Below are 18,329 nucleotides of genomic sequence, written 5' to 3' on the forward strand. Positions count from 1 at the left end.
GCCACTCAGTTCACAACGTTGATAACAGCAAACCGCTCATCCACATGACACAATACACGTGGTCTGCTGTTGAGGCCAGTTGGATGTACTGCCAAATTCTCTAAAACAACATTGGAGGAGGCTTATGGTAGAGAAATTAACATTCAATTCTCTGACAACAGCTCTGTTGGACATTCCTGCATTCAGCATACCAATTGCACTCTCCCTCAAAACTTGAGACATCTGTGGCATTGTGTTCTGTGACAACTGCACATTTTAGAGTGGCCTGTTATTGTCCCCCAGCACAAGGTGCACCTGTGTAATGATCATGCTGTTTAATCAGCTTCTTGATATGCCACACCTGTCAGGTGAATGTATTATCTTGGCAAAGAAGAAATACTCACTAACAAGGATGTAAACAAATTTGTGCACATTTGAGAGAAATAAACAATTTGTGTGTACGGAACATTTCTGGGATCTTTTATTTCAGCTCATGAAACATGGGACCAACATTTTACATGTTGCGTTTATATTTTTTTGTTCAGTATATATTGTTAGCTTGTGACTGATTGTTAATCTGATGAAAATATGACTCTGGTTTTTATTTAGGAAATCCTGGATGCTCTGGTGAGCAACGTGAATATTGAGCTGCTCAACGCGCTCCACTACCACATGGTGAACCGCCGTTTGACCTCTGAGGACCTGAAGCACGGATCGGCCTTCCCCTCCATGTACCAAGACTTCAACGTTCACATCCACCACTACCCCAACGGAGTGAGTAGCATCTGTCCAATGTTAATGTTGCAATTTGTCGGAAGCACCGGTGGCTGGTAGCACCTTCATTTGGGTGAGGACGGATTCATATATTCGTATATGATGTTGTGACTTGGCCTGGTCCCAGATCTATTTGTGCAATATGACCAAGCAAGTTGGAACCTCTAGAGAGACAGCTCAACAACAAAAGAGACATGAACAGATATGTTGTTTTGGTAATCTTTCAAATGGTCACGTAGACCATCGATCGAAAAGCCGGCTGAACAAAAGATCACGAAATGTTCTCTTGTCATTGCAGATTGTAACAGTGAACTGTGCTCGTCTGGTGAAAACAGACCAGCATGCGACCAACGGGATCGTGCACGTCGTGGACAGAGTCATCACCGCGGTTACCAACAACGTGCACACTTTCATCGACACCGACGATGATCTGGAGACTCTTCGTGTAAGTAAACGACTTTAACAGTTTGTCGCTTCATCCATCCATCCATCCATTCATCCATTCATCCATCCATTCATTCATTCATCCATCCACCCATCCATTCATCCATTCATCCATTCATTCATTCATTCATCCATCCATCCATCCATTCATTCATTCATCCATTCATTCATCCATTCATCCATTCATCCATTCATCCATCCATCCATCCATTCATCCATTAATCCATTCATTCATCCATTCATCCATTCATTCATCCATTCATTCATTCACAGAAGAGTATATCATACAGAACTCTCTTACCATTTTATACATGTTGAACATATGATATGATTCAGTGTTGATTCAGTTTGTGATTCAGTGTTGATTCAGTGTTGATTCGGGGTGTTGATTCAGTTTGTGATTCAGTGTTGATTCAGTGTTGATTCAGGGTGTTGATTCAGTGTTGATTCGGGGTGTTGATTCAGTGTTGATTCAGTGTTGATTCGGGGTGTTGATTCAGTGATGATTCAGTGTTGATTCGGGGTGTTGATTCAGTGTGTGATTCTATGTTTTTTAGACCGCTGTTGATGCTGCTGGTCTGACCCAAATGCTGGAGAGCGATGGTCACTACACGGTGTTCGCTCCAACCAACGAAGCCTTCGAGAAGATCCCCCCTGAAATGCTCAAGAGGATCCTAGGAGACCCCGTGGCTCTGAGAGGTGAATCTAAGGACAGTTGGATATAGAACGGGGAGATAGATATTGGATATAGAACAGGGAGACAGATATTGGATACAGAACAGGGAGATAGATATTGGATATAGAACAGGGAGATAGATATTGGATATAGAACAGGGAGATAGATATTGGATATAGAACAGGGAGATAGATATTGGATATAGAACAGGGAGATAGATATTGGATATAGAACAGGGAGATAGATATTGGATATAGAACAGGGAGACAGATATTGGATATAGAATAGGGAGATAGATATTGGATATAGAACAGGGAGATAGATATTGGATATAGAACAGGGAGATATATATTGTATATAGAACAGGGAGATAGATATTGGATATAGAACAGGGAGATAGATATTGGATATAGAACAGGAGATAGATATTGGATATAGAACAGGGAGATAGATATTGGATATAGAACAGGGAGATAGATATTGGATATAGAACAGGGAGATAGATATTGGATATAGAACAGGGAGATAGATATTGGATATAGAACAGGGAGATAGATATTGGATATAGAACAGGGAGATAGATATTGGATATAGAACGGGGAGGTAGATATTGGATATAGAACGGGGAGATAGATATTGGATATAGAACAGGAAGATAGATATCGAAAACGGGAACCCAATGACTTATTAACGTGAACTAAGTTCTACTTGTGTCTGTACTCTCCATCCAGACCTGCTGAACTACCACATCCTGAAGAACATGCAGTGTGCAGAGTCCATCACATCTGGTACTCCCCTGGAGACCCTACAGGGGACTGTGCTAGAGGTGGGTTGTGATGGGAGTGACATGACCCTCAACGGGAAGGCCATCATCCAGAAGAAAGACCAGCTGGGGACCAACGGAGTCGTCCACTACATCAACGAGCTCCTCATCCCAGACTCAGGTAATTCAAATCAGAGTCAGATCCTTAGGTTGAGAGTTGTTGCGTCAATGCCAAAATATAAGGCTGTAATTCAAACTATTGGACTTCTGCCTTCTTTTAGGAGATTATTAGTAAGGGTGATTTAGTCTGAGAAGGTCTCTGACTGCCATAGGAGTTGAGAGTCTGAGAAGGTCTCCGACTGCCATAGGAGTTGAAAGTCTAGTCTGAGAAGGTCTCCGACTGCCATAGGAGTTGAGAGTCTGAGAAGGTCTCTAACTGCCATAGGAGTTGAGAGTCTAGTCTGAGAAGGTCTCTAACTGCCATAGGAGTTGAGAGTCTAGTCTGAGAAGGTCTCTAACTGCCATAGGAGTTGAGAGTCTAGTCTGAGAAGGTCTCTAACTGCCATAGGAGTTGAGAGTCTAGTCTGAGAAGGTCTCCGACTGCCATAGGAGTTGAGAGTCTAGTCTGAGAAGGTCTCTAACTGCCATAGGAGTTGAGAGTCTAGTCTACGTGTGTCTGTATGGAATGCTACTGCAACAAATATAAAGTAGATTCAACTCAATGGTTCATGTTGAGACAAGACCTCAAGGCTACTTAATGAAGAGTCTTCTCCATCTCTGTTCAATGAGAAATGTTCATTTATGTACTGATCTCTTTTTAAGCTAAAACCTTGTTGGAGCTGGCCCAGGGATCTGCCGTTACCACAGCGACCAAGCTGTTTGTTGATGCTGGTCTTGGCTCCCACCTTTCTGGCTCAGAGGCTCTGACCATCCTGACCCCTCAGAATGAAGCTTTCAAAGGTATCATTGATCGATGGCGCTCCCTCCATATTTTTCTCCCCCCATCTCCATCTCTCTCTTCCTCTCTCTCTCTCGCTCTCTCTGTCTCCCTCTCTGTCTCCTTCTCTCTATGCTAACAAACAGGAGTGACTTGAGCCATGATTCGTGAGCCATTTCATAAATCTGATAACTTCTGTATCTATTGTTAATATTGTTAACAGAGGGTGTGACGATGACTGGTGAGCTGAAGAAGCTGTTGAAGAACCACATCCTGAAGGAGCAGCTGTCTTCCAGTGTACTGTACCACAGACAAGAGCTAGAGACTCTGGGAGGAATCAAACTCAGAGTGTTGGTCTACCGTAACGTAAGTACCACAGATCAAATCCCTCTGGAGGACCTACAGCAGGCATCTCATGATGCAAAAGACTCAGGTTGAGCTGAATTAAGAGAAGACAATACTCTTCCTAAAGGTTAAAGGTTAACTCATTATGTAGATTACCCTTTTCCTAAAGGTTAACTCATTATGTAGATGACTCTCTTCCTAAAGGAACATCTTGGCCATGTTCTGTTATAATCTCCACCCGGCACAGCCAGAAGAGGACTGGCCACCCCTCATAGCCTGGTTCCTCTCTAGGTTCCTTCCTAGGTTCTGGCCTTTCTAGGGAGTTTTTCCTAGTCACCATGCTTCTACACCTGCATTGCTTGCTGTTTGGGGTTTTAGGCTGGGTTTCTGTACAGCACTTTGTGACATCGGCTGATGTAAAAAGGGCTTTATAAATATATTTGATTGATTGAGGTAATGGGATGCAATCATGGTGATGGTAGAGCAAACATTACTTCAAACTCAAACTCACTCACTCACTCACTCACTCACTCACTCACTCACTCACTCACTCACTCACTCACACTCTCTCTATCTCTCACTCTCTCAATAACAGAGCCTGTGCATAGAGAACTCCTGTATCGCTGCCCACGACAAGACCGGACGTTTTGGCAGCATGTTCACAGTCGACAAGGTCCTGACTCCTCCAATGGGCACCATCATGGATGTCCTGAAGGCTGATGACCGATTCAGGTGAGAGTCAATGAATCAGTGAATGAATCAGTGAATGATTCAATACCAAGGTTTTCCTTAATAATATCTCGAGGCAATATGATTCAATTTCAGAAGAACAAGAACAGATATGTAGCATATGCACAAAATAGGGTACAGTGTAAAAATAAAAAGTCTCAAAACACCATGGTTGTGTAATGAAAACGTGACAAGTAGAGAACCTAAACTGAAATCTGGTGTTTGAATGTAAACCCAATGTAAATGGTATGATACACATCATAGATTTTAAAACAGAAGTACTCTGAAACACCCAAAGTGGTTCTTCAACCTGAATTGTAGAAAAGGCCCATGGAGTTGGTGGAATACTCCTTTAATTCATTGCCATTTACTCAGCTGGGCCAGGGGCGCTTTAATTAGGTCAGGTGGAAATGTCCGACAGATCTCAACTCCATAAAAGGAGGAAATTGCCATCACCTGATCTCGCTGCTTTCTCTTCCTTAACTCCATCTCATCCAGAAGTTCTGTGTGTCCATGAATCCACACTACTCAGTAAATATACCACTTTATGGTTAAAGGAATTCCTGCCTCAGTCTCATCCATTCCTCTGTCACCTGACACGTGACCACCTGTTCACCTTCACTGTCAGTCATCCTACCTGTCCAGCTACCCACACAGATTCCAATAATCTTTCAATGGTCCTTTGAGCCGGATGTTGACTGAACCAAAGACAGGTGAAAAGGAAATGGAGGCGGAGAGGGAAGAATTGTCTCCACTGGAACGAAGAAGCGAGGAGGAGAGAGCAGCTGAGGGAAAGGTCTTGGAACAAAGGAAATATCCAGGAGCTAAGCCTAAAACAACAAAGGCTTCATCCTCAACCACCAGCAGCACCAGAAGAACCAGGCAAGCACCTGGTTATCTTAAGGATTATGTGGTCAAGGTTCCGACATCAAAGGGCAAGCCCACCAGAGCTCAAAGAGTTGATGGATCAACTATATGTTTCAGCCAACAACCATCCCCTCTGAGCCAAGGACCGGAAACTGCTTTGGAGCAGGGAAGTGGTCTACGTGAAGAACCTATGGAGGAGGTAACTCCCACTGCACAGGTCGACCAGCTTCCAGAGGCAGGCTCCGCTCACCCCTTAACTAATGGGAAATCGTTGAATCACTCTAGACGGAGTGGGAGTTCGACCAGTGGATAGTGGCCATGGCAGCCGCCATTCACTAGCCCTCAGCGATTCACAGACCGCTGTCCTACAAGAGAGGATGAAACTATTAGCTTTGGAGGAAATTGAGCGTCAGATTGAGGAGGAACGACAGGCTGACGAACGATGTCACCGATTGGATGTGCAGGCCCGTAGAGCTCTACAGGAAAGGGAATTCATTGCCAAGGACCTGGCACAGCAGCGACGGCACCGTCAAGCCAGAAGGGAATTAGAGGAGGCACGGATGGTCTCATCCTTCCTGGAGAGGAACGAACAGGGAGTTGACCTGACCACTCTTCCACATGGACCTGAACGGTCTGCCTTTCTTTCCCAATATGCCCCTCTGGTACAACTGTCTTCTTTTAAAAAAGAATGTATGCTAGTCGTTTCAATGATTTATTCATTTCAATTTACCAAAAATAATGTAAAAATGAATCAAACTGAATATGTTGTTAAAAACATAATTATATTTCATGAGTGTAACCAACAAGATTGAACTCATTGGAAATAATTTGTTTAAACCACATTGCATTTCCTTATCTTGCCACGTGATTCTGTTTTTAGAGGATTGTGGTTTATAAAAAATAAAAAATAAAACTTTTTGATTCTTACACACAATGTGGTATGAATGTTTTGAAGAAAGAAAAGTATATTTCTAAATGAGTATTAAGCTTGTTGTGCCACGAGGTGTAATGGATCGTGATGAACGCATATCGAAACCGTCAAGACAAATTGACGTTCAATGAGCACAGCAGACATTCCGACAGTCACGATTGTCAGTGGAAGAGGCAAGTACAGAATCCTCGTGTCTTGCAGTTCTACATAATATAATATATGCCATTTAGCAGACGCTTTTATCCAAAGCGACTTACAGTCATGTGTGCATACATTCTACGTATGGGTGGTCCCGGGAATCGAACCCACTACCCTGGCGTTACAAGCGCCATGCTCTACCAACTGAGCTACAGAAGGACCAGAACATCCAGTTTGTGCCGGTGGTTTTAAACACAGTGCCTGCCAAACCGGTACAAAATGGCAAATTATCAAATACATAAAACAATGTTGTCATTAAGACACCAGACAAAGGGATTTAATTCTGCACTAGACAGGACTCAAAACATCATAATGGGGTTTAGAAGCTTTAGAGAGAGGAAACGACACCAAAATAGACGGTATCTAATTCTGCGCTGAACAGGACACGAAACACCATCATAGTGTTTTCAACCTTTTTTCGGTTAGTGCTCCTCGTCCCTGGCGAGGTGTTGCAGAACACTTGATTAACTGGTGTTACGACACACCTTGTCATGTTTCAGAACGTCTCAGGATGATGTGTTTCAAATACTCTAGCAAAGTGAAGGTTTTTGTCTCCTTCAAGTTGGTGGCAGCTCAGTTGCCACTGGTTTTGGTGTTACAATACACTTCATTTTAACAGTGTAGCTTCTGCCTACGTAGCACAGCGTGTGTTCTTCTTCTGTAGCTATAGGCCTCCAAGCGTCTTAATGGTTTTTCCAGAACTGAAAGGCTCAAAAGGCAATATGCTGCTTCATTTCCACCCACGTTCAGCATCCTGGTTCTTTTCCGTTAACTCTGTGTTTTTACTACCATTGATCTGTTCTGTTCTTCCATGATTCAACTGATACATGTTTGGTATATTTGGCACATCAGAAACCACAACTCTTCGATGTGGTAAAATCTTTCCCAATAGTCAACTGAAGTCCAAACTGTGTGTGTTGGAAATCAGTCAGTTGTGAAGTCTTCTTTGTTGCTCTGAGGGTGGTCTTTCTAAGTGTGTGTTCCCTTCTTCTGTTCCAGTCTGTTGGTCGGTGCCATCCAGACGGCTGGCTTGACAGAGCTGATGAACCAGGCCGGTCCCCATACCGTGTTCGCTCTCACCAACGATGCCTTCAGCACCTTGCCAAAGGCTGACCTCAACAAACTCATGGGTAAGGACATCCCTGGCTCCAGACATTCTAGTTTTTCTAGAACAAAGCCAGTCTCAAACGAGAATACAGGGTTGAGGTCTGGTAATGTAAGACTAGGATAATTATAACAGATACCTCTCCGCCATATGTGCTCTATCACATGTATGTTGTGTATGTCATATATGTAGTGTATATAATGTATGTCATGTGTGTAGTGTATGTCATGTGTGTAGTGTATGTCATGTGTGTAGTGTATGTCATGTGTGTAGTGTATGTCATGTGTGTAGTGTATGTCATGTGTGTAGTGTATGTCATGTGTGTAGTGTATGTCATGTGTGTAGTGTATGTCATGTGTGTAGTGTATGTCATGTGTGTAGTGTATGTCATGTGTGTAGTGTATGTCATGTGTGTAGTGTATGTCATGTGTGTAGTGTATGTCATGTGTGTAGTGTATGTCATGTGTGTAGTGTATGTCATGTGTGTAGTGTATGTCATGTGTGTAGTGTATGTCATGTGTGTAGTGTATGTCATGTGTGTAGTGTATATAATTTATGTGGTGTATTTGGGTGACTGGCATCCTGCCTTACAAACAACCAATCTGAACAGGTTTCACATGACTGGCTTTGTAAAACACTGTACTTTTCCAGCAAAGAAAAATCAATGGCACCTAAAGGACAATCTGATTTGTCCCACAGTGAAAATATGTTCGGCAGGCAGACAGAACTGTTTGAATGAACCTAATAACCTATCGACACGCAGGAAATGATGACATGGTAGAATGCATCTTGGATGCTGCCACACGTATGAATGCCAAACAGCTGTGGTTAACTGGAGCCAGGTGTTCAGTTACAGTATGACCTACCTACAGTATACTGCAGCTACAATTACTGTTTTTTGGGTATATAAAATAATGTGTAATGAATAAACACTGCTGTTTGTTAATGATTGCCTAACTGTTTTGCAACAACAACTGTTTAGATGAGCAGGACACGTTTAGACAAATAGAATCATGTTGAATGACATCATGTTGAATGACATCATGTTGAATGACTTCATGTTGAATGACATCATGTTGAATGACTTCATGTTGAATGACTTCATGTTGAATGACTTCATGTTGAATGACATCATGTTGAATGACATCATGTTGAATGACTTCATGTTGAATGACTTCATGTTGAATGACTTCATGTTGAATGACTTCATGTTGAATGACTTCATGTTGAATGACTTCATGTTCAATGACTTCATGTTGAATGACATCATGTTCAATGACTTCATGTTGAATGACATCATGTTGAATGACATCATGTTGAATGACTTCATGTTGAATGACATCATGTTGAATGACTTCATGTTGAATGACATCATGTTGAATGACATCATGTTGAATGACATCATGTTGAATGACTTCATGTTGAATGACATCATGTTGAATGACTTCATGTTGAATGACTTCATGTTGAATGACATCATGTTGAATGACATCATGTTGAATGACATCATGTTGAATGACTTCATGTTGAATGACATCATGTTGAATGACATCATGTTGAATGACATCATGTTGAATGACTTCATGTTGAATGACATCATGTTGAATGACTTCATGTTGAATGACTTCATGTTGAATGACTTCATGTTGAATGACATCATGTTGAATGACATCATGTTGAATGACATCATGTTGAATGACTTCATGTTGAATGACTTCATGTTGAATGACATCATGTTGAATGACATCATGTTGAATGACATCATGTTGAATGACTTCATGTTGAATGACATCATGTTGAATGACTTCATGTTGAATGACATCATGTTGAATGACATCATGTTGAATGACTTCATGTTGAATGACATCATGTTGAATGACTTCATGTTGAATGACATCATGTTGAATGACATCATGTTGAATGACATCATGTTGAATGACATCATGTTGAATGACTTCATGTTGAATGACATCATGTTGAATGACTTCATGTTGAATGACATCATGTTGAATGACATCATGTTGAATGACATCATGTTGAATGACATCATGTTGAATGACTTCATGTTGAATGACTTCATGTTGAATGACTTCATGTTGAATGACATCATGTTCAATGACTTCATGTTCAATGACTTAATGTTGAATGACTTCATGTTCAATGACTTCATGTTCAATGACTTCATGTTGAATGACTTCATGTTGAATGACATCATGTTGAATGACATCATGTTGAATGACATCATGTTGAATGACATCATGTTGAATGACATCATGTTGAATGACATCATGTTGAATGACATGTTGAATGACATCATGTTGAATGACTTCATGTTGAATGACATCATGTTGAATGACATCATGTTGAATGACTTCATGTTGAATGACATCATGTTGAATGACTTCATGTTGAATGACATCATGTTGAATGACATCATGTTGAATGACATCATGTTGAATGACATCATGTTGAATGACTTCATGTTGAATGACTTCATGTTGAATGACTTCATGTTGAATGACATGTTGAATGACTTCATGTTGAATGACATCATGTTGAATGACATCATGTTGAATGACATCATGTTGAATGACATCATGTTGAATGACTTCATGTTGAATGACATCATGTTGAATGACATGTTGAATGACATCATGTTGAATGACTTCATGTTGAATGACGTCATGTTGAATGACGTCATGTTGAATGACATCATGTTGAATGACATCATGTTGAATGACATCATGTTGAATGACATGTTGAATGACTTCATGTTGAATGACATCATGTTGAATGACATCATGTTGAATGACATCATGTTGAATGACTTCATGTTGAATGACATCATGTTGAATGACATCATGTTGAATGACTTCATGTTGAATGACATGTTGAATGACATGTTGAATGACATCATGTTGAATGACATCATGTTGAATGACATCATGTTGAATGACTTCATGTTGAATGACATCATGTTGAATGACTTCATGTTGAATGACTTCATGTTGAATGACATCATGTTGAATGACATCATGTTGAATGACATCATGTTGAATGACTTCATGTTGAATGACATGTTGAATGACTTCATGTTGAATGACATCATGTTGAATGACTTCATGTTGAATGACATCATGTTGAATGACATGTTGAATGACTTCATGTTGAATGACATCATGTTGAATGACTTCATGTTGAATGACATCATGTTGAATGACATCATGTTGAATGACTTCATGTTGAATGACATCATGTTGAATGACATCATGTTGAATGACATCATGTTGAATGACATCATGTTGAATGACATCATGTTGAATGACATCATGTTGAATGACATCATGTTGAATGACTTCATGTTGAATGACATCATGTTGAATGACATCATGTTGAATGACATCATGTTGAATGACATCATGTTGAATGACTTCATGTTGAATGACTTCATGTTGAATGACATCATGTTGAATGACATCATGTTGAATGACTTCATGTTGAATGACATCATGTTGAATGACATCATGTTGAATGACATCATGTTGAATGACATCATGTTGAATGACTTCATGTTGAATGACATGTTGAATGACTTCATGTTGAATGACTTCATGTTGAATGACATCATGTTGAATGACATCATGTTGAATGACTTCATGTTGAATGACTTCATGTTGAATGACATCATGTTGAATGACTTCATGTTGAATGACATCATGTTGAATGACTTCATGTTGAATGACATCATGTTGAATGACTTCATGTTGAATGACTTCATGTTGAATGACATCATGTTGAATGACTTCATGTTGAATGACTTCATGTTGAATGACATCATGTTGAATGACATCATGTTGAATGACATCATGTTGAATGACATCATGTTGAATGACTTCATGTTGAATGACTTCATGTTGAATGACTTCATGTTGAATGACTTCATGTTGAATGACTTCATGTTGAATGACATCATGTTGAATGACTTCATGTTGAATGACATCATGTTGAATGACTTCATGTTGAATGACTTCATGTTGAATGACATCATGTTGAATGACATCATGTTGAATGACATCATGTTGAATGACATCATGTTGAATGACTTCATGTTGAATGACTTCATGTTGAATGACATCATGTTGAATGACTTCATGTTGAATGACATCATGTTGAATGACTTCATGTTGAATGACATCATGTTGAATGACTTCATGTTGAATGACATCATGTTGAATGACTTCATGTTGAATGACTTCATGTTGAATGACATCATGTTGAATGACATCATGTTGAATGACTTCATGTTGAATGACTTCATGTTGAATGACTTCATGTTGAATGACTTCATGTTGAATGACTTCATGTTGAATGACTTCATGTTGAATGACATCATGTTCAATGACTTCATGTTGAATGACATCATGTTGAATGACTTCATGTTGAATGACTTCATGTTGAATGACATCATGTTGAATGACTTCATGTTGAATGACTTCATGTTGAATGACATCATGTTGAATGACTTCATGTTGAATGACTTCATGTTGAATGACATCATGTTGAATGACATCATGTTGAATGACATCATGTTGAATGACATCATGTTGAATGACTTCATGTTGAATGACATCATGTTGAATGACATCATGTTGAATGACATCATGTTGAATGACATCATGTTGAATGACTTCATGTTGAATGACTTCATGTTGAATGACATCATGTTCAATGACTTCATGTTGAATGACATCATGTTGAATGACATCATGTTGAATGACATCATGTTGAATGACATCATGTTGAATGACATCATGTTGAATGACTTCATGTTGAATGACTTCATGTTGAATGACATCATGTTCAATGACTTCATGTTCAATGACTTCATGTTGAATGACTTCATGTTCAATGACATCATGTTCAATGACTTCATGTTCAATGACTTCATGTTCAATGACTTCATGTTCAATGACTTGAGAATGTAGCTGTAATGCTAAAGTTTTGCGAAGTACCTTAACTCATCAGTTCCATGTTGCACAACCAATTCCTTTTCACTTTTTAAGCATTCATTCCTCAGCAGTGTTCCTCAGTTTCCTCTGTTTGTAAACGTCTAGACCATAGAGATACAACATGATCTGGTAGGTGTTCTAATATCAGCTTGTTGTCTAGGCAACCCCCAGGAGCTGGCCAGTGTTTTGAAGTACCACATGGCTAAGGAGATTCTGGTCAGTGGAGGAGTGGGCTCCCATACCAGACTGAAGCCTCTGCAGGGAGACAAGCTGGAGCTGAACATGGTACAGTAGGCCCTCATGACTGTTTGATCCTGGAACACACAATCCTAGAACACACGATCCTAGAACACACGATCCTGGAACTCACAATTCTAGAACACACGATCCTAGAACACACGATCCTGGAACTCACAATCCTAGAACACACGATCCTAGAACACACGATCCTAGAACACACGATCCTAGAACACACGATCCTGGAACTCACAATTCTAGAACACACGATCCTAGAACACACGATCCCGGAACACACGATCCTAGAACACACGATCCTGGAACACACGATTCTAGAACACACGATCCTGGAACAATTTGATCCTGCAACACGATGTTTGATATTGATACTACTAATATGTGTACCACCAGTTCTACCAGTACTAACATGTAATAACAATATGAACATGTACTAGCATGATCTGAACTGAAAGGCTACTAACATATACTGGTAGTACATGTTAGTACTGCTATAACATGTATTAACATGTAATAAGAGTACTAACTTGTACTACCAGTACTAACATGTGTACCACCAGTATTAACGTGTACTACCAGTATTAACGTGTACTACCAGTATTAACATGAACTACCAGTATTAACATGTACTACCAGTATTAACATGAACTACCAGTATTAACGTGTACTACCAGTATTAACGTGTACTACCAGTATTAACATGTACTACCAGTATTAACATGTACTACCAGTATTAACATGAACTACCAGTATTAACGTGTACTACCAGTATTAACGTGTACTACCAGTATTAACATGAACTACCAGTATTAACGTGTACTACCAGTACTAACATGTGTACCACCAGTATTAACATGTACTACCAGTATTAACGTGTACTACCAGTATTAACGTGTACTACCAGTATTAACGTGTACTAACAGTATTAACATGTACTACCAGTACTAACATGAACTACCAGTATTAACATGTACTACCAGTACTAACATGTACTACCAGTACTAACATGAACTACCAGTATTAACATGTACTACCAGTACTAACATGTACTACCAGTATTAACATGTACTACCAGTACTAACATGAACCACTAGTATTAACATGTACTACCAGTACTAACATGTACTACCAGTTCTAACATGTACTACCAGTACTAACATGAACTACCAGTATTAACATGTACTAACATGTACTACCAGTATTAACATGTACTACCAGTACTAACATGAACTACCAGTATTAACATGAACTACCAGTATTAACGTGTACTACCAGTATTAACGTGTACTACCAGTATTACCATGTACTACCAGTATTAACATGTACTACCAGTACTAACATGAACCACTAGTATTAACATGTACTACCAGTACTAACATGTACTACCAGTTCTAACATGTACTACCAGTACTAACATGAACTACCAGTATTAACATGTACTAACATGTACTACCAGTATTAACATGTACTAACATATACTACCAGTATTAACATGTACTACCAGTACCATCAGTATTAACATGTACTACCAGTATTAACATGTACTACCAGTATTAACATGTACTACCAGTTTATGAAACCAGTCTACTATTTATGATTTTGTTTTCAGTGGAGAAAATGCAACTTTTTTTATTGTGTACTATGACTTACATAATTTACATTGTGCACAATGTATTGATATATACAGTACCAGTCAGAAGTTTGGACACACCTACTCATTCCAGGGTTTTTCTTTATTTTTTACTATTTTCTACATTGTAGAATAATAGTGAAGACATCAAACTATGAAATAACACATATAGTAGTAACCATAAAAGTGTTAAACAAATCAAAATCTATTTCATATTTGAGATTCTTAAAAGTAGCCGCCCTTTGTCTTGATGACAGCTTTGCACACTCTTGGCGTTCTCTCAACCAGCTTCACCTGGAATGCTTTCCAATAGTCTTGGAAAAGTTCCCACATATGCTGAGCACTTGTTGGCGGCTTTTCCTTCACTCTGCGGTCCAAGTCATCCCAAACCATCTCACATTGTAGTGTATGCCAATGTAGAAAATAAAGAAAAACCCAATTTTCTTTACTATGTAGAAAATAGTAAAAAAATAAAGAAAACCCCTGGAATGAGTAGGTTTGTCTAAACTTTTGACTGGTACTGTACATTCTTTCAACATAACTTGATTCTTGTGAACCCCTGTTATGAAAATATTAAGTATCACCTTATATATACCCTGTATCTTTTTGTTCTTCAGAGGAACCAGACCGTGTACATCAACAAGGTCCCAGTGGTTGAAGCCGACTTGATGGCCACCAATGGAGTTGTCCATGCTGTGGGAGCCATCATAAAGCCACTGTGTAAGAGCAATCGCTTCACTGTCCATAAATACTGAATAAACCATCTCACATGACTGTATATGGCATACTGTATTATCCTCCAATTGTCATTCTAACCCTGTCTTGTTCTCTCTCCTCCAGCTCCTAAGGTTGACAGGGAACAGGCTGATGACCCCATCAGGACTGCCTCTTCCATGATAGTAAGACATTTATAGACTCTTAGGTTGGAATCACTAAAACTCGTTTTTCAACCGCTCCACAAATTTCTTGTTAACAAACTATAGTTTTGGCAAGTCGGTTAGGACATCTACTTTGTGCATGACAGTAATTTTTCTAACAATTGTTTACAGCAGATTATTTCACTTATAATTCACTGTATCACAATTCCAGTGGGTCAGAAGTTTACATACACTAAGTTGACTGTGCCTTTAAACAGCTTGGAACATTCCTGAAAATTGTGTCAGGGCTTTAGAAGATTCTGATAGGCTAATTGACATAATTTGAGTCAATTGGAGGTGTACCTGTGGATGTATTACAAGGCTTACCTTCAAACTCAGTGCCTCTTTGCTTGGCATCATAGGAAAATCAAAAGAAATCAGCCAAGACCTCGGAAAAACAATTGTAGACCCCCACAAGTCTGGTTCATCCTTGGGAGCAATTTCCAAATGCCTGAAGGTGCCACGTTAATCTGTACAAACAATAGTACTCAAGTATAAACACCATGGGACCACACAGCCGTCATACCGCTCAGGAAGGAGACGTGTTCTGTCTCCTAGAGATGAACGTACTTTGGTGCTAAAAATGCAAATCAATCCCAGAACAACAGCAAAGGACCTTGTGAAGATGCTGGAGGAAACAGGTACAAAGGTATCTATATCCACAGTAAAACGAGTCCAATATCGACGTAACCTGAAAGGCCACTCAGCAAGGAAGAAGCCACTCCTGCAAAACCGCCATAAAAAAGCCAGACTACGGTTTGCATCGTACTTTTTGGAGAAATGTCCTCTGGTCTGATGAAACAAAAATAGAACTGTTTGGCCATAATGACCATCGTTATGTTTGGAGGAACAAGGGGGAGGCTTGCAAGCCGAAGAACACCACCCCAACCAGGAAGCACGGGGGTGGGAGCATCATGTTGTGGGGGTGCTTTGCTGCAGGAGGGACTGGTGCACTTCACAAAATAGATGGCATATTTGAGGAAGAAAAATTACGTGGATATATTGAAACAACATCTCAAGACATCAGTCAGAAAATTAAAGCTTGGTCGAAATGGGTCTTCCAAATGGACAATGACCCCAAGTATACTTCAAAGTTGTGGTAAAATGGCTTAAGGACAAGAAAGTCAAGGTATTGGAGTGGCCATCACAAAGCCCTGACCTCAAACCTATAGAAAATATGTGGGCAAAACTGAAAAAGCGTGTGCGAGCAAGGAGGCCTACAAACCTGACTCAGTTACACCAGCTCTGTCAGGAGGAATGGGACAAAATTCACCCAACTTATTGTGGAAGCTTGTGGAAGGCTACCTGAAATCTTTGACCCAAGTTAAACAATTTAAAGTCAATACTACCAAATACTAATTGACTGTATGTAAACTTCTGACCCATTGGGAATGTGATGAAAGAAATCATTTTCTCTACTATTATTTTGACATTTCACATTCTTAAAATAAAGTGGTGATCCTAACTGACCTAAGACAGAATTTTTCATCAGGAATTGATCGATTTGGCTAAGGTGTATTGCTAAGGTTTATGTAAACTTCCAACTTCAACTGTAAATGTTGTTGTAATTCCTTCATTCACAGACGGACTCAAGAATCGGAGTCAAAAATGGTAAATATTATTATATATAATAATAATAATAATAATATATTATTAATATAATATATTATTCTTGGATGTCTCACAGTCTCGTGTGGTGCATTCCACAAAACCAACTACTGTTGAACTGGTGTTAAATGTTGTTTTGATCTTTTGTTTCAGATGATCTCTTCCAGAAGGTCAGGAAAAGTCTCTCCAGCAGAACGATGACTCGCATCCAGTAAATGAAGAGAGAACCATCAACAGCAACACAAATCAGTGGATTGTTCCTGTTTGTTCATGGAATATATTCTTCTTATCTGGGGGGGAAAAGAAAGAAAGTGTAATAGATCACATTTTGTCAAAGATGGTAAATATTAACCAATCTCTAGATGAAGACAGAGTTGGGGTATATTTTAGTGGAATATCTTCCATAATTGCTTTCATATACCAAAGACCAAAGAATTGAATTACTTGTGTATTTTCTTTGATGTGAAAAATGGACAACCAAAGCACAGCAACTAGCTATGACTACATATACTGTAGTTTCATGAAAAGTGTTTTGAATGTTCACACGTGACTTCTGATTTTAAATGTAAACGCAGAGCGGATTTTCTTGAGAAATATATACTGTATTTTGTTTTGATATGACAGATGTAGTATGTTTTCATATTTAGGCTGGAACGGAAAAGCTATTCGGGCATATGCAAATAAGTTCTGCTTCTCTTTGATATTATTTTTTCTTCCATTAAACCTGTTAAAAACAATAATGCACCAATAGTTATGTCACATGCTTTCCATTTGTAACACACTGTAGCAATATATTTATGTGTGGAAACCAAAGAGCAATGTCTGCACATCCCAAAAAATTAAATGTTCATTTTGTAGTTTGTTGGGATTTATTCAAGTTCTATCCATGACGATACCTAAGTGTTTCAAGATATTGGCATGGCACTTGTCTATATTATCTGCATCAAAAATGGCATCCTATTCCCTGTTTTTAAAGTCCTACTTTTGACCATGGTCCATAGGGGCTCTGGTCAAACGGTAGTGTACTGTATAGGACATAGGGTGCCTTTGGGACGTACCATACTCAATGTTTTATTTATTTATTAATTTCACCTTTATTTAACCAGGAAGGCTAGTTGAGAACACCTCTATTTAACCAGGTAGGCTAGTTGAGAACACCTTT

The 18,329-nt window shown here is 39.3% G+C and overlaps 1 protein-coding gene across 1 annotated transcript in view; it reads left to right on the forward strand.

Annotated features, from left to right (window-relative positions):
* The window catches only part of LOC118377121 (transforming growth factor-beta-induced protein ig-h3-like), a 37,039-nt gene extending 19,015 nt beyond the window's left edge, over window positions 1-18,024 (forward strand). Inside the window, exons 5-17 of the mRNA XM_052517219.1 lie at window positions 589-753; window positions 1,052-1,198; window positions 1,755-1,896; window positions 2,605-2,817; window positions 3,459-3,596; window positions 3,797-3,939; window positions 4,514-4,650; window positions 7,643-7,773; window positions 12,918-13,042; window positions 15,260-15,362; window positions 15,483-15,541; window positions 17,143-17,170; window positions 17,321-18,024. Of these exons, the coding sequence (XP_052373179.1) occupies window positions 589-753; window positions 1,052-1,198; window positions 1,755-1,896; window positions 2,605-2,817; window positions 3,459-3,596; window positions 3,797-3,939; window positions 4,514-4,650; window positions 7,643-7,773; window positions 12,918-13,042; window positions 15,260-15,362; window positions 15,483-15,541; window positions 17,143-17,170; window positions 17,321-17,382 (1,593 nt within the window). The 3' untranslated portion in view covers window positions 17,383-18,024. The remainder of the gene's footprint in view (window positions 1-588; window positions 754-1,051; window positions 1,199-1,754; window positions 1,897-2,604; window positions 2,818-3,458; window positions 3,597-3,796; window positions 3,940-4,513; window positions 4,651-7,642; window positions 7,774-12,917; window positions 13,043-15,259; window positions 15,363-15,482; window positions 15,542-17,142; window positions 17,171-17,320) is intronic.
* The last annotated feature ends 305 nt before the right edge of the window (window positions 18,025-18,329 follow it).

The sequence above is a fragment of the Oncorhynchus keta genome, chromosome 4 (assembly GCF_023373465.1).
Source record: "Oncorhynchus keta strain PuntledgeMale-10-30-2019 chromosome 4, Oket_V2, whole genome shotgun sequence".
In the NCBI taxonomy this organism is placed as follows: domain Eukaryota; kingdom Metazoa; phylum Chordata; class Actinopteri; order Salmoniformes; family Salmonidae; genus Oncorhynchus; species Oncorhynchus keta.